This window comes from Rhinatrema bivittatum, chromosome 4, assembly GCF_901001135.1.
Source record: "Rhinatrema bivittatum chromosome 4, aRhiBiv1.1, whole genome shotgun sequence".
Lineage (NCBI taxonomy): Eukaryota > Metazoa > Chordata > Amphibia > Gymnophiona > Rhinatrematidae > Rhinatrema > Rhinatrema bivittatum.
The window spans coordinates 190007920-190034243 of NC_042618.1; the positions used below are offsets into that span (position 1 = coordinate 190007920).

At 41.5% G+C, this 26324-nt stretch overlaps 1 protein-coding gene across 10 annotated transcripts in view; it reads left to right on the plus strand.

Annotated features, from left to right (window-relative positions):
• Positions 1–346: 346 nt before the first annotated feature.
• The window catches only part of LOC115090397 (inter-alpha-trypsin inhibitor heavy chain H3-like), a 110348-nt gene continuing 84370 nt past the window's right edge, over positions 347–26324 (plus strand). The window contains exons 1-6 of one of the 10 annotated variants that reach the window (XM_029599434.1): positions 347–599; positions 2742–2848; positions 10137–10154; positions 10691–10857; positions 16634–16738; positions 23505–23667. In XM_029599434.1, coding sequence (XP_029455294.1) covers positions 2759–2848; positions 10137–10154; positions 10691–10857; positions 16634–16738; positions 23505–23667 — 543 coding nt within the window. In that variant the 5' untranslated portion in view covers positions 347–599; positions 2742–2758. Of the gene's footprint in view, positions 600–2707; positions 2849–10136; positions 10155–10690; positions 10858–16633; positions 16739–23504; positions 23668–26324 lie in introns of all 10 variants that reach the window. The other 9 variants (XM_029599429.1, XM_029599427.1, XM_029599430.1 and 6 more) reach the window with 9 other exon arrangements.

Below are 26324 nucleotides of genomic sequence, written 5' to 3' on the forward strand. Positions count from 1 at the left end.
AACAAACCAGAACTGAAAATCCTGGAGGCAAATGACAACAAGAGGAAGGATGGATGTAATGTGACTCACAACCAATGAGCAAAGCCTTACAATCTTGTTTTCTAAAGATATTTAATTCCTTTTTTGCAAGGACAAGGAAATACAGTTCCTTCTACAGAACCAAAAGCCTCATTCCAGTAGAAGGGGGTTGGAGGTTATAACATGACTGCCAGGGAAAGTAGAATTTAAGCTATCTGCGAATCTCATTTCCAAGCATCCAAACTCCAAATCTGGTTTCCATCCAGAAGCTGTTGTGAAACTATAGCAAAGGGCGCGCAGAGACAGGATTTCCCGGACAACTGTTTATAAAAAAAAAAAAATCTTGTGAAACATTTTAGATGATTTGAAGCTGTTTACTGATTTGGCACACAGCAGCCTTGGTAACATAAAAAAGTAAAAGCTCACAAATAAAGAAAGTCAAGGGGTCTGTCGGACATTTTGTGGAAGCTGTACTAGCTGAACAGGGCTCTACTGTTTATGGATCTGTTCTCCTCAATGCTTAAGGCAGCCAATTACATCTGATCCATTGAAACATCTGCAATTAGCGTTATATGCTGTAAGTAAGTATTTCTTTTTCATTTTCTTCTTGTTTTTCAAATCTTCAAATGAATAATTCCTAGTTTGGATTCTAGTCTACAGCCTCAGTCCTCAGCTGATAGACTCATCACATATAATGCCATGGTCCCATTATGTCTCTTCTGGCTTTCGTTATAGCCTATAACAGGGATGGGCAATTCTGGTTCTCGAGTTCTACCAATCACTCAGGTTTTTAGGATATATCTAATGAATATGCATGAGAAAGGTTTGCATGCGCACTGCCTCAATTGTATGAAAATATATCTCATGCATATTCAATAGGAATGTCCTGGAAACCTGATTGGTTGGTGGTCCTCAAGGACTGGAATTGCCTACCCCTACCCTGAAATGAGGTTTGAGACCTTTAAACCACACTGGGTCAGATATACTAAGTTGCTTCGAAATCTTGTTGCAAAGAAGGAAAAGTGATTCCAATTGAAAGCAAAATGTTTTATTCACATACCAAGGATGAACATTCCTTCTTGGAGCTGAAGTACTAGTATGTGAGGAAAACATTTTGCTGTTAATAATCTTGGTATGCCTGGCTTTTGTTTCTTTGTGCTTTGATGTGCTGACATTGGGGAATCTGCGCCTAACATTACACTTGCTTCTTTGTATTTGTCTGGAGAATGTGCCACTGGATCTTTTGGTTTTTTTCTCCAGTTTTAAGTATATAGGAAATTATATTGCACCTAGGCCAAAATGCTTATGTTAGTACAGAAAAGAACAGACTGGAGCGAGAGCTGACATTTTACTGTTAATTGTTGATGGCACTTGCACATGTCTCTTTGAGAGTCAAGGATTGTTCTCTAATTGACAAGGACTGAGTACTGGAATGATGAAGCCACGGTGTGCGTGGCAAAGATTTCACTCACGGTCAGTTCTCCTGGCATTCCAGAGGCACGGCTCTTGGCTGAAGAAGAAACCCCTCTGAGACTGATGCCATCAACCCAGCAGTTCCATAAGTCTGTGGACAGAAAGTAAACTAGGCAAACTAGATGGGCCTTACGGTCCCTATCCACCATCATATTCTGTTTCTGTGCATGGCACTGGAGTTGACCAGCCATGCCATTCCTGATTAAGTGCCAGTGCACTACTTCAATTTGGACCCTACATTTTGGATTGGGTTTCTAAATCTGTACACCTCCCAGCCATCACTGGAAAACTATAATAAGGGCTACTTTGGGCCAAAGAGGGTCATTGCCTCATGCCTCTTTGAACCACATTGAACCACTGACTAACATTTTGATGACTCAAAGCAACTAAGTTATATTTTTTTTATAAATAAATGTGAAGGTATAACCCTGTTAACAAACAGGGTCTTTTAGCTTTTGTCTTTTTGGGATGATTAATTACTTACACTCTGAAAAAGCAAAAGTGAGAAATCGGGATAGAAGCAGAGGTAACGAATAAACTGAAAATGTGTCATGATGTTTTTTGACAAGGCTGGTGGGGAATGAAATACCTTTTTTTTTTTTACATGGCTATTATTTGCACAAATACCTATTAAAGGGAAACTGTCAGGCTTGATAAAATAGGAATGACTGTTCTTTGTTTGCAACTGTGGAACAGAAGCAAAGATATGCAAAGTAAACCAACAATATTGGTCCAAAATTATGAGCCAGTTCTAGACATAGAGACTGGTAGCAGATGCAGACTAACTACAAGATGCATCTGGCCTGCCCGTGTTCTGTTCCTGCTTCATTCTGGTTTCAAACCTCACTCCCCCACCACCATAAATAATCCTTTGTGTTTGTTTCATGACTTCTTGAGATCTAAAACTGTTTTTGCCACCATCACATATATCCCTTTCTGCGAGGAGCTACCATTTGAGTTTTGTTACTTTTATATCAAGAACTTAAATAGTTTTTCAAAATGATTCCCTTTTTAAGTCTCATGGTTAATTTTCCAATCTTTCTATCCCATTCAATAATATTTGGTGATGTTATTTAGGGTCTGATTTACTAAGCTTTATTTCTATAGACACAGAATGGTAAAAAAAAAAGCCTTAGTTATTCAGGCCTTTGATTTGCGGTTGCTATTCATCGGGAGATCATAAATCTCCATTTTTCTTTTGCTTGTACATTACCAGGATTATTCTGAGCTTACACTTCTCATTGTGCCAGGTCAACCTTTCAAGATCATGAAACTATTCATGCTGTGGTTTCTGCTGATTTTGTATCCAGCACTTGTAGCTGCTGACTTCGTGATCTCAGATGCTAAGAAGCTGGAGGTAAGATTACTTAGATCAGACAGAACTGTGTATCCTTGGTCTACAGTGCAGTATTTTATTTTCACAGTTCACAAAGGAAGCAGTAATATTCACCCTCTGTCATTTAAATTTAAAACCACATTGCTGTCCTTAGTTTTCATATTCTTTAAGGTATTCATTTCCCTGTAATTCTCTTAAACCCCTGGGGGCAGCCATATTAACAAGAATTTGACATTACCTCACAGTCATTAGATTTGATTGATCCATGATAACTTTACATTTGCAAAAATCTGTAATTCTTTGGTTTGGGAGAACGGTGCTTGGAAACTTGCCTGAGTTAAGTATAGAATAGATAATGTGACCGTTTTGTTAGGACAAGAAACTTGTCATCTTAGGGTCTTATTAGATTCAATATTTACATTTAAGTATCACACAGGCCGATTCAGTAAACTGCACGGGAGAACCTGCGCTCCGAGGCGAGCACCCACTCTCCCAACGAGCGCCTAGGCCACTCTCCTAGGCGCGCAATTCAGTATTCAAATGAGGGCCCGCGCTAATAAGGAGGCCTAGGGACATTAGCGCGTCCCTAGCGCATCCTTATTGGCGGAAGCAGCGGCTGTCAGCAGGTTTGACAGCCGACGCTTAATTTTACCGGCATCGGTTGTCGAACCTGCTGACAGCCACGGGTTCGGAAAACAGACACCGGCAAAATTGAGCATCCATTTTCCAACCTGCGGGCTGCGGGCAGATTTTTTTTTTTTATTTTTGGGGCCTCTGACTTAATATGACTATGATATTAATATCACTATGATATTAAGTCGGAGGGTGTACTTTTTCTGCTTTTCTGTACACTTTCCCAGTGCCGGCTGAAATTAACTCCTGCCTTTGGCAGGAGTTAATGTCTGAGAGTAAAATGTGCGGCTTGGCTGCACATTTTACTTTTTGTATCAAGCGTGACTAACTAATAGGCTCATCAACATGCATTTGCATGTTGAGCACACTATTAGTTCCACGCGCTAATAGTGTGCTCAACATGCATTTGCATGTTGAGCACACTATTAGTTCCACGCGCTATTACCCCTTACTGTATAAGGGGTAATAATAGCGCGTGGAAAACGTGCATCCAAACGGGGGCTAACGTTGCGCTCGGCCTGAGCGCACCATCCTGAATTGGCCTGATATTAAGGTGATAGCTGGCTATTCAGAATCGCCACAAAGTACATAAAGAGTCAGACATTCTCCATTAAGAAGGGCGTGAAGACAGCCACAGCCATGAATAAAATATGAACAGCAAAAATAAACACCAGGGCTGCAAAGCTAGAAGAAGCTGGCACCTCCCCCTCCCCTTTTTCCTCCACATCCTCAAAAGGGAGAAAAGGAGCCAAAAATCTTCAAAACTCTTGAAGGAATTGGACTATCCCATCTCCAAAAAATGTCCTGGGATATGACAGTTAAAAAGCTGCATTTCTGCATAGAATGGAAATAAAGGTCAGAATGCAAGTTGCAGGTGGTACCTGTTTATTGGACCAGAAGAATACATTTGCGATTGTCTTTATAAGCCTGCACTAGCCTGGTAAAGGAAGCACAGTAATTAAAAGCTACTCACAAATATTTTGTGTTGGTCCAATAAGAAGGGTCACCTACAATCTGTTTCCTGACCTTTATTTTGACATACCCAAGACTAAGCACTAGCCACACTACCTAATGCATACAGTGGCAGATTGTGCTGAAAAGCAGAGTTAGAGACGTACTGTGCTGATCTGTGTACAAATAAATAATGCTAACCTATTAAGTATTGTAAATTCTTTACAGACTATGAGCAAGGAGAGGTAATTCAACCGTGCAAGAGAGGCAAAACCATGAGATAGCTATGGAAATGCCTCCCCATAGTGAGGATAAAACCTCACTGTGTATTTTGTTTAAAATGAAGTTACATTAACTCTTCATATGGTTGCTTTGCATGGACGGCAAGTTATAGAACCTTTGTGAGTTTAACAATTGCAGCGCTATGAAAGCAGCTGATCGTGACGTGCGTCACCTCTGATTGGTTCTCCTCCATTCGCGAGCAGGGTGTAACGATCCAAAACCAAATATCCCAGCTTAATTATGGAATGGCCCCTGGAAGTCTCTTTAATGGATGCTCAAATAAATGTGTGTGTGTGTGTGTTTAATATGATAGGTATTAAGTTCACGTAAATAATATGCATTTCTGCCAGTTCCTGAAAGCCAGTTTGACCCTCTGACCACCTAGCAAAGAGCACCTTACAGAACTCAAGCACCCCCAGCAAAAGGTTAATACATTCTAGAAAAAGGGAAACGTCTTGAATAAATAGCTTTTTAAAAAAAAAATGTTTTTCACTAGTTGGGGAGCTATGAGCCCGAAGAGCCCTCAGTCAGCGTGAGAAATGGGAATCCGTGCTGAGAGTCCAGTCGGCTCTGCTAAAAGGTTTCTCCCATTCTGTGCCTCAGGCAAAAATCCTTAGTGGAAGCTGCGGCGGGCTCTGCTTCACTCGCTCCGTTTCACTTAGAAATACCAAGCTACGGTATGGCAGTCTCATGATTATAGACAGCTCGGCGGCCCGGCACGGCTGCACAGCACCTCCCGCCACTACTCCGCTGGTTTACATCGCGCTCACGTAGGCAGTGGCTGACGTTACTGACGCTCTTGTCAAGCGTTCGGCAGCCTACGTAAAAATGAGCTGGCGGGCTCAGTGCGGTTTCCAAGTGCCGCAGCTCTGAAACCGCCATTTCAGCTGGTACTGAGTCTGACTGGCAGCCTTCTCGGCTGCCTCAACAGAGACCCCGATGACTAAATCACCATAGAAAGTGAATTACCCTTTCACCTCTGGGTGACGATCTCTTTAGAAGAGGTTGGGGGGAAACACTGTCTGGTCAGTTTGGGGAAACAACACTGCTATTGTGGCTTGCCCTTTAACTGCTCTGTAGATAAATGGGAGGACAAAATGATTCCAACGGCTGCTAACCTAGCCCTTTCCTGAGCATAATCAAAAACACGTAAGCATTGACTTGCAGAGCAAATTGTACGAGTATTGTTTTCCCCCAAAAGCCCAATGATTGTAAAGCATGCTATCAGTTGGTTTAAATCCGGGCTCACTACCACCCTTGGGCAGGGCTGCCCTCAGGGGATGCAGGTTGGGGGCAATGAGAGCCTGAGGGGGAGGGGGGATCCTTGCGCTACCTTGGTAGCCCTGCTCCCTGATATCTAACTCCTTGGGGGAGCTTCTGAGCGGCAGGAGCAGTGTAGAGAGACATCTAGATTGGGTCAGAAGGTACAGTGATCCCTTCCTCTTAAATCTGAAGGGGAGCCTGGCTGGGGCTGAAATATCCTGGGTCCTGCACCTTCCGACCGTCAACCCCCCCCCCCCCAAACACACACCCAAAATAGGGTCAGCTCCAGCCTCAGGATGCAGTTCTGGTCCGAAAGGACAGATTTGGTGAATAAGACATGATTTGTCTCAATATACAGGAATTCCAATTAAAAAAAACGAATTTATGAGAAGGAAGTGCACTAATCTTGGATGAGTTAAAAAAAACTCTATTGGATGCGACCTCTGCATGACATACATGGGCACATTTACTCTTGCTAGGGAGCAGGTGTAACTGCGAACATGTACATTTACACACAGGGACGGTAAACAGCCGCGCGGGGGTACATATACATGCGTATGCTGGCTTGCATGAGTGGACTTAGCCATTTTATAACATATGCGCAATTTTATATGAACACATGCATGTGCGTGCAAATGCTGGCTTTACCGTGTAAGTTGGGGATTTTATTAGATATGCGCACCGACACAATTACCAGTTTTCCCAGTCCATTCCCAGTTCACCCAGGTAAAGGATAGGACTTCCTAACCCCCCTAGTTAATATGCTTCCCTTTTACACTTTTAGCCCAATCCTTAAAACCCCGCTAACTAGCCTCGCTTTTTTTTTTGTTTCAGTATTTTCATGCCATCCATAGCAGAAGTAAAGTTATGTGGTAGGAGACCCTGGCGCGCTTGTGTGCATAAAATGTATGCGCGCATTTCATGTTATTTACTTTATTTATTTAACGTTTTTTATACACCGATAACAGTTTGCACATCGTATCGGTGTACATTTAACTCAAAACATGGTAGGCAGAGCCTTTACATAGAACAGTAACTATAACAATTAAAGTTGCAAGGCATTACAAGAGCAAAGGTATTGCGAAAGAGAGAGTAAACAATAATTATAATAGTTGTGAACTAATGTACAGTATATTTACAAGAAAGCAAATTTTCAAGAAAGTCAAACAGTCATCTGGACAAATGGATTTCATACATTATGTGGAGGGAGTAGAGGGAGGGTAGGCTTGTTGAAAGAGCCAAGTTTTTAGTTTCTTTTTGAATTTTGGTGTGGATGTTTCAGTGCGGAGATCTGGGGGGAGAGAGTTCCAAAGAGTGGGGGCGGCGAGGGAGAAGGCTCTGTTCATTGTATGAATTAGCTTGTATGGTTTGATAGAGGGGGGAACGGAGTGTTCCTTGGGGGGCAGGACGTGTGGATCTAGTGGAGGTGCGAGGAAGGAGTGAGGGGCAGAGCCACTTGAAGTTTTCATTAGTGATACTTTTGTGAATGAGGGATAGAGTTTTGAAGAGGATACGTGATTGGATAGGTAGCCAGTGGAGACCCAGACTGCCCATGCCCCATCCAGACCCACCCACGCCCTGCTCTTTTTTTTTTGGTCTTTCCCATTTGCATACTTGGATGCTTCTTAAAATCCACACAGCATGCTCTGGCCCGAGATATTCACGTATCTCCCAGCTTTGGCACGCATAGGGGGGCCGGATTTTAAAAGGGTTACGCGCGCCGGGCCTATTTTAAAAAGGCCCGGCGACGCGCGTAAAGCCCCGGGATGCCTGTAAGTCCCAGGGCTTGCACAAAGGGGCGGGGAGGGGGCAGGGCATGGGCGGTCCGGGGCAGGGCAGGGTCAGGGTCAGAGGATCGCTCACCAGCTGTTGGCCGGCGCGTGCATCTTGCGCCCGCCCAGAGGCAGGCGCAAAAGGTAAAACAATAATTTTGGTGGGGGGGGGGGGGGGGGGGGGGGGGGGAGAGAGTAGGGCTGGTGGGGGGGAAGGTTAGGGGAAGGGGTGGGAAGGTCAGGTTAGGGGGAAGGAAAGTTCCCTCACGCGCTGGGTAGTACGCGCACATGTACGCCTGCGTACAACCTTTTAAAATCTACCCCAGGGCTTTTAAAATTCACCTGATAGCTTGGAAAATTGAAAATATGCATGTAAATGGTTTCCCGTCCAATTCTGCCCCCGAATACCTCTTTGCAGTGCGTGTAAAAGTGCGCACAAATTCACTTTTGTGCGCACTTTTACATGTACAGCCCCTTGGGTAAATTTCAAAAGCCAATTGATGTACATAAACCTGGGTTTTATACATGTTAATCCTTTTGAAAATCAGGACCTATGTGTTTTATGTTTTTCTTTTCCTTTCTTTTTTGATTTTTTTTTGTCATTTTTTGATATTTTGGGCTAGATCCATGTTTATTAGGAAAAAGTCTTTTTTTTCATTTTATGGTTAGAACTCTTATGTTTTATGGGAAAACATGATTTCTGTTTTTCTCTTTTATATATCTAATCTATCTATACCAGTGGTATTCTCTCACACCCCTCAAGTGCTGCCAACAGTTTGGGTTTTCACTTCAGGATATTCTTAATGAATATGCATAAGATAAATTTACATAAAATGGAAGCCCTGTGCATACATATCTACATCATGCACCTGTTTATGGCCCTTAAGGGCTGGGAGTGAATATCACTGATCTATATTGTAGATAGATAGATAGATATACCTATCCTGCAAATTTGGTTGCTATAGGTTCAATGGTTTGAGGGATAATGTATACACAAAGAGAGTAATTTTCAGAAGGATTTACCAATTTAAAACTGGGTTTTACACATGTAAATGCACTTTACCCAAGCAAGTGAGCTTTTGAAAATTGCTGCACTACGTGCCATTGAAGTGTCCATAATATTTACTCACATTAAGTGCACTTATGCTGGTAAATGGCTTTTGAAAATTGCTACGAATGTATGTTACATTTACATGCATAACTCCTTTGAAAATTCACCTGATAGCGAATACATAAGCAGTTTTTTGTTGCCGAAAGAAAGATAAATGTCTGATTTTTTAATAATAGTCATGAAAATAAATTTAGTGTTAATTAGAAGGAAATATACTTTCTATGCAACAAATTTCAGTTGTATTAAAGATCCTTATTCAAAAAAAGGCTTTTTCCATTCTGTGGTTAAGAAAGAGAATATGTATTAACAGGTAGATTTTAAAAGACCCATACACGTAGGTATTAACATATTCTTCATATGACTATGTCTGCATGGATATCTTACGTGCTGGGGAGAGTGAGAGCTGCCTTATAGGGCTCAGCCTGACATTCAATATATATGCACCATTGTAAGGGGGCACTTTGATTCGGGGTGAGTTTTCGGGAGGTGGGTTGGGGTTTGCGGGGTGATATTACAGAAACATTCAGAGGTATCCATTGTAAAGTTGACATCATTAAAGAATTTTAGTCCTTATAAGCAATGGAAATTCTAAGAAGAGAAGTTGATTTCTTTGTACACTGAGGTCTCTGCTAGCTGCATGGTACAAATCAACTCCTTTTCATGGCTTATAAGATCTAAAATTCTTTCATGATGTCAATTTTACAAGAAATACCTCTGAATGTTTCTGTAACACCACCCCCCAAACTCCAACCCACCTCCCGAAAACTCACCCAAATCAAAGAGCCCCCTTAACAATGGTGCATATATTGAGTGTCAGGCTGAGCCCTACAAAGAGGTTCTCTTTCCCCCTTCCCCTCCCCCCCCCCCCAATGCCCACCAGACTCCCACACCCACCGAGGAGTTGTAGCAAAGTTAAGCCTGCACCACATGCCCACTGGCTGAGGAAAATTAGGGGTTACACACATCAGTGCCGTCCCCACCTCTGGAGCACTCATTCCCTGCCTCTGTTCCACTTACGTTTTCTGGTCATAAATACATTCATGTTGCTGCATCCTTCCCGGCTTTTTAAAATTTGCATAGCTCCTGCATGGCCCACTTACACACATATGTGGCTATTTTTGCGTGAGCAAGGCTTTTAAAATCTACCTCTAAGGACATAAATCATGTCACTGTCTTACATCATTGTCACAAAATACTATGACAAGTTGACATGGTAACAAAACATGTTGCAACGGTAGTGGGCCATCATCTGCAGGACCAAACCCCATTTAATTAATGCTGTTTTGTTTATTTTCAGGGAAATGCCAACAAGGGAGTAAGTTGAATAATTTCATTACAAAGTTACTCTCCTTTCATTTCTCTTTGGCCCTCTAGCTTCTTTTCCTTCATTTATTTTTTCTGTTTTCAGCTTCTCTTTCTCTCTTCTCCACTACTGAGGACAGAGTCACAATTCATGCACAAATATCTGTAACAACAAAGTCCCTGCACCCAAACTCTCATCATTTCAATTCCACTTATGTCTTCTGTTCTACCTCACTCAAGTCTTCAGCCTCACTAGCAAATGTGCATTTACCATTCAGTTCTTTTTCCACTAGCTCTCTTTTTACCCCTTCTTCTGTAATGTCTTCCATCTTTCTATATTTTGTAACAGAGTAAGCATGGGAGATGCCATGTTCCTCAGAGAACCAAGAGATGTATTATCTCACTGTTTACAAGTACCTGTGATTATTATGAATACTATTATTCTCTTCTCGTGCCTACCCTCCTTTCTGGCTTCCACTGCATCTCTCACCACACATTTCCAGTTCAATAAATGTTGGTTAATCTTAATTCATACTTTTTGTCCCCTAGCTTAGAGAAAATATAAAAATTTACAGCTTCAGAATCGACTCCCAAGTCACTTCTAGATTTGCCCACAATGTCATCACCAGTTCGGGCGTCAATCATGCAAACATCTCCAAGGAGGTCTTTTTTGAGGTGGAACTTCCAAAGACAGCCTTCATCACTAATTTCAGCATGTGAGTTTTACATGTCCAGTTATATGAGTTTACAGAATTTGTCTTTAAAGCAATGAACCTATCTTACAAATAGACAGACAACCATGCATCATTAAAGAGTGGGTTTGCTTCCATTTGTATCCTCACTTGTATTTTTTGCCTTTTATAAAATTTAATTCAGAAGACTTCTTTAGTATAAATCATGGTTTCCTTGTTCTTCTACACATCAAGTCCTTAAGGAGTCAATTTTCAACAAATGCTTAGTCCAAAATTAGGTTTCAAACTTAGGTAAATTTTGAGTTGAACCCTACTCTAAATTTTCAGCTGAAAATTCACCTATATTTAGCCCTGAAATTCATTTGCTTAGATCTAGGATCCTAATAGGGTCATTTATCAAAATGCTATAAGGTGTTTTCGCATGCGTTAAGGGCTTAACGCATGCGAAAAGCACCGTTAACGCATGTGAAAACGCCTTTAACGCATGTGATAGCAATGCAAATCAGAAAAAGGAGAAAGAGAGAGGAGAGAGAGAGAAACTAGCCATAATGCTCTCACCCTAGATATGTATTTATATCTCTTTGGAAGGCCAACCTAGGAACTCGAGGTGAGGTTTAGGTATTAGTGTAGGGGGTTAGGGGCCACTTTGACATTCAAAGTGAGACGTACGAACAGAACAGTGCTCTCTTGTGAAGATTTGATGACCTTCGGAGTGAGGAAACTCACACAAAGATGAGATTTGTACAATGTTCTCTCAATCTAGCTTGATGGACTCTCTACCTGGGTAACATCAAGCTAGGTTGAGAGAACATTGCACAAATCTCATCTTTGAGTGAGTTTCCTCACTCCGAAGGTCATCAAATCTGCACAAGAGAGCACTGTTCTGTTCGTACGTCTCACTTTGAATGTCAAAGTGGCCCCTAACCCCCTACACTAATACCTAAACCTCACCTTGAGTTACTAGGTGGGCCTTTCATAGAAATATAAATACCTATCTAGGGTGCGGCATTATGGCTTCTCTCTCTCTCTCTTTCTCTCTCGCTCTCTCTCTCTCTCTCCCCCCCCCCATGGCTATTGATAGTAAACATGGTCCCCCCCAGTGGTTGTATGTAGGAAATACTACAATTCTGGCACTTATATCAAAGTTATTGCAATTTGCAGTAACAACTCTCCGCATAGGTAGGTATTAGCACAAATTGCAATAAACTGCCTATTACCATAAAACACACCCCTTTTTCTATCGCATGTGATATTTCAGATTGCTGTTTCTCCAGAGAACAGCAATCTCACCGCTTCTCATCCAACCAACCCACCAACCACTCAAGTGAGAGATTTAGGTGTGATAATTGACAACAGGCTGAACTTCAAAGCCTCCATCAACAGAACGACCAAAGACTGCTTCCACAAACTCCAAGTTTTAAAAAGGATAAGACCTCTCTTCCACGCCCAAGATTTCAGAACTATCCTCCAAGCAATTATTTTCTCAAAGTTAGATTACTGTAACGCTATCCTACTTGGTCTCCCTTCCTCTTACACCAAACCGCTCCAAATGGTACAAAACACAGCAGCCGTTTACTAACAAACACCAGGAAAAGAGACCATATTTTCCCAATTCTAAAAGAACTTCATGGGCTACCAATTCACTTCAGAATCATCTACAAATCCATCTCCTTGATATACAAAATCATCCATCAACACACCACAATTGACCTACAATTTCCTCTCCGCTTACACAACTCCACAAGACCTACCAGAGACGCATACAGAGGATCCCTCCATATACCCCCTACTAAAACCACTAGTCACATTACCTTAAGAGATCGAGCCCTCTCCACAGCTGACCCACCGTTATGGAACTCCATCCCTCCCGATCTCAGACAGGAGCCTTGCCTCCTAACCTTTAGAAAAAGATTCAAGACTTGGCTGTTTATGCAAGCTTTCCCGGACTTAAATTAATGCATCTCGCCATCAACATATCCAACACAGCAGCTGTACCTCATCTCCTTGTATATAATTTAGTCTCTGCTAAACTCTCTTTATTTCCTCTGATCCCAGTTCAATAATCCTTGTTAATTGTAACTGCTTTCTTCGACACGTTATTTCTGTTTTGATGTATTTATTGCACCCCTGTTTATTTGTAAACCAGCATGATGTGATCGCTTCATGAATGCCGGTATATAAAAACCTTAAATAAATTAAATTTAGTGCATTTTGATAAATCCAGGCCTAAGTTAGGTGCCTAGTACTGAAAATCAGAGTTAAGTGCCTAACATTTCTCTTCACGCCATACCCACCCACGTTTTAGAAATCTAAATTTAGGGTCTCAGCCCTAGTCAATTTTCAAAGGAACCAATTTAGATCCATAAATCCCAACGTTAAGCACCTAACTATTTGGAAACTGACCCCTTTATCTCCAAAATTAAAAAGTTTGTTGGCATCCAAAGCCAAAGATGATGGTAATTTAATTATCAGAATTGATATAAGAAATGCCACATTTGCAAAGAGAAACTAAGAAAAATGTATAAAAATTACCAACTTAATTTTCTTTCAGTAGCGACTACAACTATTAACAATTGATTGAGACACACTGAGATCCATATTCAGCTGCAGGCTATCTGGATAAGTTAACTGGATAAACTTGCCCGGTTAACTTAAACCAGATATTTAGCAGCCAAGCCACACTGATGAATATAAATCCAAAGTTATCTAGGATAATCAGAGGTGGTCAGCGTGGTGCGATTTTTAAATCTCACTGTTTGTCCATCTGAGTCCCAAACTTAGCTGGACAAACCATTTCAATATGAATGTCATTCTGTCTTCTTACTAAACTGGATCTAGTGCTCTTATTTCAGCTATATGGCCAAAATCCAATGATGAATCTGGTGGTTTGAGATCTTGGAGTTTGGTTGGACTTGGGTCTCCTATGCAGCCACAAATATTAGCAATTACAAAGCGTACTTTCTGTCATCTCTGGACTATTTTTCAGATTACATCCTTCCTTTTCCCCAAATAATTTGAGGATACTGGTGCAGGCCTCAGTGTTAACTAGGCTTGATTAGCATATCCTCTGAATTTTCACACTTATCCTATCCCAATGATTCTAACCATAAAATGGACTGCACCTGGCCTTCATTCTCTCCTACTGATGTAGACATGATATCTCGCATTCTTCATAAGACAAAAATTTCTTTTTCTCTATTTAATCCTTGCCACAGACTTTTACCTAAAAGAACTCACTACACCAATATACAATTTTCTTGTTAATTTAATAAACCAGTCACTCAGTACCGGTACTTACTTATCCTGATCACTTTAAAATGACTTCCATATTACCAATCCAAAAAAAGAAAAACAAAAATTTATCTAATTTAAATAATTTACGCCCCATCACATCTTTCACCACATTAGCCAAAGTAATAGAATCTATCGTTCTTCATTAGCTAAACAATTATCTTTATAACAATGAGTTGTTACACCCAAATCAGCATGGCTTTCGAAAAAGTCATAGCACCGAGAACTTACTATTATCATCCTTTGACACTTTACTGAGAGGCTTCAACTCTAATACAGATTATATATTGGTGCTCTTAGACATCTCGGCGGTCTTCAACACCATGGATCATTCCATACTATTATCAACAGTATAGTCAATTGGTATCTCAGATACGGTTCTTAGCTGCTTCAAATCTTTTCTCACCAATCGTCAATGCCAAATACACATCGGCTTGTTTTCTTCCACTCAATACTCTATTTGTTATGCCTGTTGGTCGCAGACGGCTGCGACCGCTGTTGCTCACTTCCTTCTTTGCAGCTTTGACTCCATGGGGAAGACTTGTGACTCCGCCAGCTATCGCCGGCCTGCCTACCGTTCCCGGGCCTCCTTGGATGCCTCAGATGCTACCGACCACCATCTTGCCCTTGGAATCCCCTAGGCCTGTGCGCGCATGCACAGGCCAGTCTTAAGCACGTCATGGCGGGAACCTTGGGGCCGTCCCCTCCAGATGATGTCAGCCCTCCAGGATACTTAAGCTGGCTGGTCCTGCCTACCTACGACTTGGCAACGAGTTCCCTCATTGCTGAATCCACTTCGCTCACTACGGGCTTCCCATTCCTGTTCCTGCTACTTTGGCGTGAGACACTCTGGGTACCCGCTCCTCGGGGGCCCTTCCTCATCTCTCGCTATCTGCTCCTCAGAGGGCCTTCTGCCTTGGACTACTGCTTGCCCCATTCCCCAGGGCTTCTCCTGGAACCTTCGCTACTATGAGTACCTCTGCTCCACGGACCACTACCGTACCATCTGTAGAGAGTAACCCTCATTGGTGTACCCTCGACTACTGCAATGGTTGGTTTACATCATAATACTATTGCCCCCTGCAGGTAATCCAGAATGTGGCAGCTCGCATCTTCACTGCCAAATTGCACAGGGACCACATTTCCCAAGTACTCTACTTGTTACATTGGTTACTTGTTAAATACCGAATAAAATCCAAAATTCTTTTCACTATCCATAGCATCTTAAATGATGATACTTCAACTTGGCTTAGATCACAACTCCGAATCTATAAAACCCACTAGAAGCTTACGCTCAGCCAATAAAAACCTTTTATAAGTACGTACCATTAAAATTTCCTGACGTGATATCACGAGACAATGTGCATTTTCTGTCGTTGGCCCTCAACTCTGAAATTCAGTCCCAGACGACATAAGACATCTTGAAAACAAGATGTCTTATGAATTTAAAAAGAGTTTAAAAACTTACCTTTTTAAATGCGCATTTAACATCGATGAGACTACCTAAACCTTCATCCTGCCCAGACGCTTTCTTTTCCTTTTAGTTTGTCTTCTCCTACTCTCTCCTTTTAATGAATGTATTTTTCTTAATTTTGTTATTTTTAATTTTTATATTTGTGACATTTTACTATGTATATTTACTCTGTAAACTGTTTTGATTACACCCTTGTATAAAAAATGGGATATAAAACATTTTAAATAAATTAAATAAAATTAATATAGTTTGTTTGAGATTGCTGAAGAAGTTACTGAAGAAATTGCATCTCGTACAGAATACTGCAGTAAGGTTGATAGGTAGTCTAAAAGTGAGGTTCTGTGATTGCTTCAAGAACTACATTGGCTATCAGTAGATTCTCAAATTCAATGTAAGATTCTATTCATACTTCATAGAGCATTGCATGATATGGCTATCATCTATTTATTGAAAGGCTAATTATATGGGCTCCAACCAGGCCTTTGTGTTCCTATCAAATGGGTCTGTTGTGTGTGCCCAGTGTTTATGAGGTCAAGCTGGAAATGGCCAGATCTAGAGTTTCCTCATTTGTTGCTCCTAAACTTTGGAATACTCTTCCCTCAGATATTAGATTAATTGGGGATTATTTAAAATTCCATAAACAACTCAAGGCTAATTATTTTCTAAAGTATTTGGTTATGGGTACTGGCCTCTGGTGGGTGATAATGGTGGGACTTGACATAGTGTTAGAGTTTACTGAATTTATTGAAGTATATTAGAATTGTATTATTTTAAATTATTATTTTGGCTTTTTACTATGTCTTTATTTTGTAGTTGTATGTATTTTGGATGTGAATTATATTTTGACTAATGTTGTTTCTATTTAATTGTAAATTGCAATGAGCATTCCAATTAATTGTGATTCATAATTCTAATGAATAAATAGAACTGAGCAAATAAAATTAAAATGCATTAAGATAGCCACCTTGGAATGTATAGGCAGACTTATTGAATCATGGAACATATCTGATTCTAACTTGAATTCTTCATTAATAGGACCATCGATGGGAAAACATATGTGGGCACTGTAAAGGAAAAAGAAATTGCACAAAAACAATATCAAGAAGCAGTTCGACAGGGAAAAAGTGCAGGAATCGTCAAGTAGGTGCCATCTTTTGATAGTGGTAACACTGATTTGAAGTATATTTTTTGTATGTTCTTAATAGTGATAGTAGATCTCTTACAACCCAGTTCAAATCCAAGAGCCACTGTACCTGAAAACTGGAGGGTAGCCAACATAACACCAATTTTTTAAAAAAGATCCAGGGATGATCCAGAAAATTATAGACCAGTGAGCCTGATGTCAATGCCAGGCAAAATGGTAAAAACTATTCTTATAAAGAAAATCATTGGCCATATAGATAGACATAACTAAATGGAAAGCATCAACATGGTTTTAAAAGGGAAGTCCTATCTTACCAATCTATTACATTTTTTGAAGATACAAATACATGTGGATAAAGATGAGCAAATTAATATAATGAATTTGAATTTTTAGAACACACTTGAGAAAATCTCTCACAAGAGACTTCTCAAGAAATTAAAAAGTCATGGGATAGTTGGCAATAACCTGTTATGGATTGGTAACTGGTTAAAAGACAGGAAACAGAGACTAGGACTAAATGGCCAATTTTCCAAATGGACAAAGGTCATTAATGGAGTGCCCCAGGAATCTGTACTGCAACCTTTGCTATTTAACATGTTCATAAATGATCTGAAAAAATGTAAACATCAGTGAAGTGAGTAGATTTACATGTGATGGGGCTTTGCCAGTCACTAGAATTTGAGCGGAGGAGTAGCCTAGTGGTCAGAGCAGCATGCTGGGAAGCCAGGGTTCAAATCCCACTGCTGCTCTTTGTGACCTTGAGCAAGTAATTTTACACTCCATTGCTTCAAGTACAAGCTTAGTTTGTGAGCCCTCTGGGGACAGGGAAAATACCTACTGTACCTGGATGTAATTCACCTTGAGCTATAATGAAAAGGCATGCGCTAAATACACTAAATATAATAGAATTGCTCCCATGTAACATTTTTCTGTCATGAGGTATGGGAAGGGTTTTGAATATTTTTGAATCCTCCCATCACCAAAACCCCACCTTTTGGGGGGAAAGACTTCTGGGGGAATATAATTCCTTGGAGCATGCTCATTCTTTAGTGGGTTGGAGAGAGTGAGAAGGCGACTGGAGAGTAGGAAGGAGAAGCTAGAGATCATCCCTGGGTCTCAAGCAACTGACTAGCAGATGGAACTTGGCTGTACGATCTTAATTGATTCCTCATCCTTGAAGGGCTGGATCTACCATTGGGGCTTTTTGGATTTTAGAACTGAAGGAGAGATTTTCTGATACAGACTGGTTCAGCCTTGATGGAAGGATGTCCCTCTGATATCTTGAAGATCTTTTTGCTAGGGATGTGCAGAAGGAAAAGATATATTGCTATTCGGTATTCGTTGCACCGGGACCCAAATCCATTACATCCGTTTTCATAGGGGGAAACCCGATTCGTCCATTAGTTGCATTTAGTATTCGTTTTTCCATTAAAGTTGGAAAAACAAAAAAAAAAATATCCCAACCCTTTAAATTTAATTAACTACAACTCCCCACCCTCCTGACCCCCCCAAAACTTGCCAAAAGTCCCTGGTGGTCCAGTGGGAGTCCAGGAGCGATCTCCTACACTCGGGCCGTCGGCCGTCAGTATTCAAAATGGCACCGATAGCCTTTGCCCTTACTATGTCACAGGGGCTACCGGTGCCATTGGTCGGTCCCTGTCACATGGTAGGAGCACAAGATGGTGCCGGCCGTCCATTGCGCCTACCATGTGACAGGGACCGACCAATGGCACTGGTAGCCCCTGTGACATAGTAAGGTCAAAGGCTATCGGCGCCATTTTGAATACTGGCAGCTGACGGCCCGAGTGCAGGAGATCGCTCCCAGACCCCCGCTGGACCACCAGGGACTTTTGGCAAGTCTTGGGAGGGTCAGGAGGGTGGAGGTTTTAGTTAGTTTTTTTTATATTCTCTCCTTAAGATGCACAAAAAATTTTGTAATGATATGTTGCATTCGTGGGGGCTTGCCATGCGTTTTGCGGACCCACGAATGCAACGAAAAGGACCTATCCGTTGCGGATTGTGCATACGTTCCAAATGAATGCACATCCCTACTTTTTGCCTGATCTAAAGAAGAAGCAAGTGTGAAAAGAAGTGTTTTTGGGAGACTTGTACTAGAGATATCTGAGAAGAAAGGTTGGACTCTTGTATTAGAGACATCTAGATATATTGTTTGGTTTTTGGATTACAAGTTAAGAATTTTGACCCAAGTTTGGGATTTTTTTGTATTTTTCTCCCTTTTTGCACTTGAGAATTTTTTTTCCAATGTGACTAGCTTAAGCTGCAGCTGTCTTTTAGGTACCCATCTCTACTTGGGGAGGGTATTCTGGCTATGGATGAAGGTGCAAGGGAAAGGAGAGGGTTATGAAAATCTAAAATGGACAATGAAACCATTGTTTTCATTGCAGTGATTTATTTGATGCTGATTTTGATTTTTGTGATTTTGGCCTGGATACCTTTCTTTAAGTTGCAGTAAAGAAGACTTTATTTTGAAAACTTTGCATGGTTTCTTCTCCTTTTACTCAATGCTTTAGTTGAATGGATGGACACTGGTGTGAATTTTTAATTTTACCCTGTGCGATCCTTTTGGCTTCCTTGCTCTTATACTGGACACTCTTGCACCTGGTAGTGATCATCGAGCTAGAGTGTGAGCCTTTGATTGTTGTTGTGACTGACTGTGCTAGAGGCCTGAAAGACTTTCTTTCTCTCCATTCGGACTTGGACCCAGATCCGTTGTAGCCCTGGATGTGGCTAAACCACCCAAATGGGGGACCGGATACATGCATATGACACAAAATTATTCAAAGTTGTTAAGACTGCAGTGAATTGTAAGGAATTGCAGAATAACCTTGTGGGACTAAGAGACCCAGCATCTAAATGGAGGATGACATTTAATGTGGACAAGTACAATGTGATACACATAGGGAAAAATAATTCCAACAACAGGAATCATTAGAAATCACCCATGAAATCCTTAGCTTAGTGTGTAGCGGTACTCATAAAAGCAAATAGAATATTAGGGAATGTTTACAAAGGAATGAAAAATAATATAATACCTTGAGTACTTTGTGCAGTTTTGATTGCCCCATCTCAAAAGAGACATAGCTTCAGCTTGGAAAAGAGATGACTGAGAAGAGGATAGGATAGAAATGTATAAAATCACGATTGAATTGGAATGGGTAAACAGGGAATGGCAATTTACTCTTTCAAATAATATTAAAACAAGGAGACACTTCCTGAAACTAGCAACCACAGGTTTAAAGTAAATCAGAGAGAGTACTTTTTCACTCATTGTACAGGTAGCTCACCAGCTTGCCCCTGCTATCTTACTGACATTACATCCATGGAATCTGGGAAGCCGACAGTGATATGCGGACCAAACATTTCTGCAGGGCGTTGCTCCAGCGTTGTGAGATTAATGGGACAGTCACAGCCACCTCCTATGTCTTTCTGATGGTCATAGATCTTACTGAAATTTCTTAGATGCTCTGTTTAATGTCCTGATGGAAATATTTCATGTGTGTTACTGCTATGTAGAGGCGCACAGGGAACTTTTTTTTTTTTTCATTTTCGTATCTCGATTTGTTTAGTGTTTATTTCAGTTTTTTCTTTAATGAACCGAAATAAATTTCAAATTAAAAAAAACCCCAAACGAAAAAGAAACTGCTCCCCACAGCTTCCCCCAACAGGAGTGAGGGCCTTATTGAGACGGCCCTAGGAGGGGTAGAGTTCATGTTAATGTGCTGTCAGCTCTCACTACTTTTTTTGGTTGACTTTCCAAAACAGAAGTCAATGAAAGTCCCCATATTGCCCCTCCCGAATTCAGGTTTTTTTTCTTGACTTTTGTTTCATTGTTGGCCTCCCAGAGTCCACATACAGCGTTACTAATACACCAGGGGGTAAGCTGCTGAGTTACCTGCATTAAAAGAACACAAGTTAGGAACATCCAGCAAGAGTCCACTAATGATCCTTTGCAGGGTTATTTTTCAGGTTGCAAACTATCAAGCCTGTAATTTACAGGTCTGGTAGCAAGAGAAACCTATGTCTAGGTTGGGAGCCTAATGGGTATGGCAACATTTAGGCGGGTGTTTTGTCAAGATTTTCATTTTGTTTAAAAACAAATGTACATTGTGTTGGGTGTGACTTTGAGACTGCTGCCATCCAATGCTATTTGTTTCTAAAAGCACTCCTTTGGTGCTAGAAGTGTCTCCAAAAAAGCACACTGTAGTTCTTTTGGACCAGTTCTAGAATGTGGCTGTTTTCTTCTAGAATTAAACATATAACCCTGCTACTACAGTTCATGGTCCAGCCTCCAGTTCCTCCTCTTTCTCTTCCTCAACAGACTTAAGAGGCGTGTGCTTTTGAGAATCCCTATCTCTTTTATGTCTCCTCCCTTGTCCTTCTCCCACCCTTTCCTCCCCCTCTTGTGCTGTCCTGTGTTCTTCCACCTGGTGTCTGTTGGGACTACCTGGGTTATGTGGGATCTTTCTTCCACCCTTCTGACCTGACTGCTCTACCTCCACCCCTGCCCCACTTCTAGCCCCTCATTCTGTGCCTCTGCCTTCATTGTAGTTGGCATCCTTCCTGTAGCTTCTCCTCTCCTCCTGATATAACCACTCCTCTCCTTACTGGCAGAAACTCAGTTACAGAAACAAGCACTCACTTAGTCACCCACTCACATACAGAGCAGAACAAGGGACAAACATAGGAAAGGTAATATCAGGATTGGAAATCTAACTTTCAAACCTATTCATGGTATAGCATTTGCATGCATAAGCAGAGGCATGGAAATGTATCCTACTATTTTATAAACCATGTAGTGGGAACTGCACAGTTTATAAAATATAGTGTAGTTCTGCTCTGAAAGTTCATGTATAAGTTTGAGTATGTGCAAATATTTTCAATGCATGAAAATGCTTACTTTCTCTACCTATTTCATAAACATACATGTGGCCCCCACTTGGCCACTAGAAGGCATACTGGTAATGGGAAGGAATTGGACCTATCTGTAAGAATAGGAATCTTCCTGCAAGAGGAAGGTCAAATGGAGTACAGAGGAGTTCTGAAGGGTCTGCTATACTTTAACATAAAGGAAGTTCACTAGGAGGGCAAGTGGTGTGAGAGCTGTTGCTTTGAGTGACAAGTTGGTTCATCCCCCAAAAGGGGACTGGGCTAAAGGATGGTATAAAATATGCTTCCCATGAGGCACAGAAGAAGACATAGTTTTGCAGGAGTTTGGAGATTAAGTAACCAGTCTCATTCAAAAGTGTATCTTCAGAACAATAGAAACTTGTATTCTCATTTCTGGGGTTTCCAGTAGTCAACAGAAAAAAAAACCCAGTGAAAATCACCAACAATAGATGACTTCACAGGCATTGCACAGAAGAGATCAGCAGCACAAAAGAAAAAAAAAATCACACATTTACAGTTTCTCTTCTTAAATTATTCCTCCATGAGGTTAATCTGTCTGTTATACATTTTAGAAGCTTGGTCAGTTCCTCAAACGATGATATTCAGTTCTTACATCCCCCCCCCACCCCCCCCAAAAAAAAAGTTTTTCTCAGTAAGGGCTCTGGATCAAGTAATCAGATGGCTTAAGATGCATTGGTTCCTCCCAGTACTGCACAGGAGTTTGCTACAGACCAAATGAAAGCATGGTCTTTCTGTAACACAAGCTGCTCATTCAGGGATCACCAGAAATGAGCCTTCCAGAGAAGGAGAGAGCTTCCCCTCCCCCAACTCCATTCCTGTCAGAACCTTCTTCAAACCCACAAGCGCCAGCTTATATTGAAACAGGACACACGCCCCCTAGAGGTCCCCTCTCATATTTTTATTTAAGGTGGAAGACAAGAACCATATTGTACTCTCTTTCAAAATGACCCAACTGCCCATTTAACCAAAGGTCGAGGTTAAGTGAGATTGTTTAAGAAGCAAATTTGTGGTGGCAAGGACCTGATGTAGGGCCTGGGCCACACTTAAGGTTTTCTGTTTACTATCCTTTTACAGTCTGGACAGCTGAAGACTGGGCTGCAGTGCTGTAAATATAGGAAGCCTATTCCCTTCCCAACCATCAGAGTGGGTGATGGCCTCCAGCTTGAAGACAAATGGAGAATGGGGGTGGGCACAAATTCAGAGTGAATACTCTCCATCGTCATCATTTCCATGCAAGCTCTGAGTTCCCAGCATTTCTTGTATTGCACTCTGGAAATCCAAAGAAATCTAATGCCAGGAACAGGGACAGTAATTTTAAAGCCATTTCCGTGGATAAAACAGTGCTGTTCCAGAGGAAATGGGCTTTTAAAAATTGCCCACCCTATATGTGGGTAAAATAGCATGTATACGGCCCACATGCATGTACTTGTACCTGCAGCGTGAAGGGGTCTTGTGGGAGGCATTACAGTTTTTCATTTGCAAAAGCATGTGCATACGTTAGCGGGTATAAACGGATGCATGTACTTGTGGTGAAATTATTTTCAAAGAGAAAGTGCATGCATATTAGTGTTAAGTCTGTGGTTAAAAAGTACCTGCAGACTTTACACCAATACAAACAGTTAAAAAAAATTATCCCCTAAAGTACTGAGGCAGAGGAAACCCAAGCCAGTGGAAGGACAGGAAGACAGATAAGTTACTCTGTGGTCTTGCCTCTTCTTTTTCTCAGGCTTGGTTCTAGTAAATTTCATGTTTTCTGAAGAAAAAAAAAAAAAGATACTTATAACTTCCTAACTTCCCAGTTTCTTTTTACTCTACGATCTGATTTGATTTCAGGGCTTCTGGACGAAAAATGGAAACGTTTAAAGTTTCAGTGAATATTGCTTCAGCAAGCAAAGTTACCTTTGAGCTGACTTATGAGGAACTGTTAAAACGAAAACTTGGAATGTATGAGATGTTCATTCGAGTGAAACCCAATCAGCTTGTTGATCACTTTCAGGTAACTGAAACAACTTCTTTGTGCTTGCAGTGTGTAATATCTCTGTATACAGTGTCTGCTTTATCTGTAGTAGACTGCATGTCAGAAGGGACAAGCTGAAGCAAATCCTGTGCCTCGCTCCCTGCACTTGCAATTCTAATATTTCCACGATATGCGTGCAAGGATGGCTCATATGCACATGAGATGGGACTGGTTGCTTTACTTCAGAATATCGAAAGATTCAACTTCATTTAACTTAATCTGCATCTGCAATACATTTTATACTATAGAAGACCTGTTTGTTCAAAAATGCTAATTTTTATACTTGGAAACCAGTCTCAAATCTGTTCAAAGCCAGAGTATTTTTTAAAATGACGATAGCACTGGACTGTTCTATTGGCAGCAGATTTTGGAGCCATTAAGGAGGGTCGAAGTCTAGTAGAGCTGCAGTGGGAGCAGCAGTTGCTAACATGAGGTTTTGCATCTTCCTGTGGATGGATTAGTGAGTGCTGAGATTTCAATGTGATCAGTCACTCAGGGGATGATAGTCCTGAATGATTGGTTTAGGGTTCTCTAGTTAGGCAGCCAATCAGATGGGTACAGTGGTTTGCGGGTGAAACAGCACTAACAGTAATGAATGAACAGTCCTTTCTGTGACAGAATATAACCTCCTTGCTGAACCATAAAATAATTTTAGAGCACTCTTCCATCGTGCTTGCCAACTGAGCTGACTTTATGGACAAAGAAACATAAGGTTTCTCAACAACCTGTATATAGCAGTAAAACTAATAGTTTCAAAGTCACAAGGACACTCCTTAGCATGGACTACCCCAGCTTCTCCTTCCTCCAATAGGAGCATAAGGGAAATTCCAGCATATGATTGAGACCCTGTCCCAAGGAGCTTAGTTTGCTCTTTCTCAGCAAACTGTTTGGGGTTAAACTGTTGCTCCCCTCTATGCCAACTGGATTAGATTTTCAGGACAGGCTGATCCGGTCCTGATTTTACCCCACTGCCTGCAGGGACTTGTTTTCTTGCTTTTCTAGGGAAGTCAGAACTACAAGTCCCAGTATGCAAGGGAATAAATTCAGGACTGGATCAGCCTCTTCTGAAAATCTGGAGCCGGTTGGCGGTCCTAGGGAAAACAGTAATTGTTTCATACTTATTGGTGCTGATCCAGGAGAAATCCTTTTGGAGGGCGATTCCACTTTGGGTGCGTTGCTAATAGCGCCCTTAGTACTTCCATTATCTACAGATAGAGCAGTGTAGGTTAGAGAAAGGGGAGGAGCCATTCGGTACAGCCCCTCCCTCTAAAGGGTGCTGGGATTGCTAGACCCCTGTAAGTTACCAAAAGCAGCTCTCTCCTGAGAGCTCTGGAGGCATTGCGGTTTAGTTGTTGAGCTGGGAGGAAGCTCTGGTTGATTTCTGGGGCCTACCCTTAGACTCAGGTTCTTCTTGACTGCAGTTCCTTGGGTGAGTCGAGGGAACATCCCTTTCAGTCCACTAACTGGCTGGCTGCTTTGTTCTTGGGTTATTTTTGAAGAGTTTTCTTTGTAAGATTCCTGTGTGCTGCTTGGGGTGAGGGCACGGGAGACCCTCTCCCTAGAGGGTCCAGGATAGGGAAGATCTGCCCTGCTTTGACCTTCAAAGTAAGCAGAGGAATGGTGGTGACCCACTGCAGTGCCTTCTGGTGTTTGAACTAAGGTTGTGGGTCAGAGACATTTTGGTTAGAAGATCTGGGAAGAAGAGTTTTGCTGCCACTTCTTCCTTTCCTGAGAGTTGCGAGTTCCAGGGGATCTCTTTTCAACTTGGGGTTTGAATATTGTGAGTGAGATTGAGAGGGACTGAGGAGAACTGTGAGTAAAACCAAATTAGAGTTACGTCTGAGGACCCCCCAATTTGGGTCTTCACCTCTAGGAGAGAGATATTTGGGAGTCTGTGCAGAGACTGTGAAATAGATTTTTGGCCAGCTGGAGGGGGTTTTCCCTGCCCACTGGGAACCTCATTAATTCAAGCAGTGAATGGTGAGTGTTTCCCTTGCTCCTGGATCAAGAAAAAGAATGAACTGTAAAAGTCACCTGTGGAATCCAAAGGAATTGATTTGAATTGTGCCGTTATTTCACCTGATTACCCATCAGTAAAGACTTTCATGTTGGACACAGAAAATAAAGTCTCCAGTGTATTGTTCCTGGCATGTACAGCTTCTACAGGCGTGGTGACAAGTGGACCTGTCCCAGGGAAAAGAAAGCACAATCAGGACCCTCTGTCACATCCGGGCCTTGAAAGGGTCATTTCCTTCCCCTTTATCAACCTAGAATCCAGACCCTGGGGACAGGGTCAGAAATAGCCAGGAGTGGTTCCAGCCCCTAAGAGTCTGAAATTCTTTTATGGCCCCATTTGTGTCTTGAGTACACCAGGGATGGGGGTTACCCACGGGGCTCCCTAGGAGCAATAGTAGGCCCAGTTTGGAAGCCGGCTGGGGTTCACCTGCTCTAGATTTTTTTTTCTCATTTTAGCAGGTCCTCTACTACAGTTCCTTCCTCTGTCAGCATCTCTCTGTACCTCTAGAGCAGGAATGCCAAATTGTAATCTTGAAGGACCACAAACCAATCTAATTTTCAGGATTAACCTAATGATAACACAATGTATATTTACATATGATTGAGTCAGCAGATGCAAA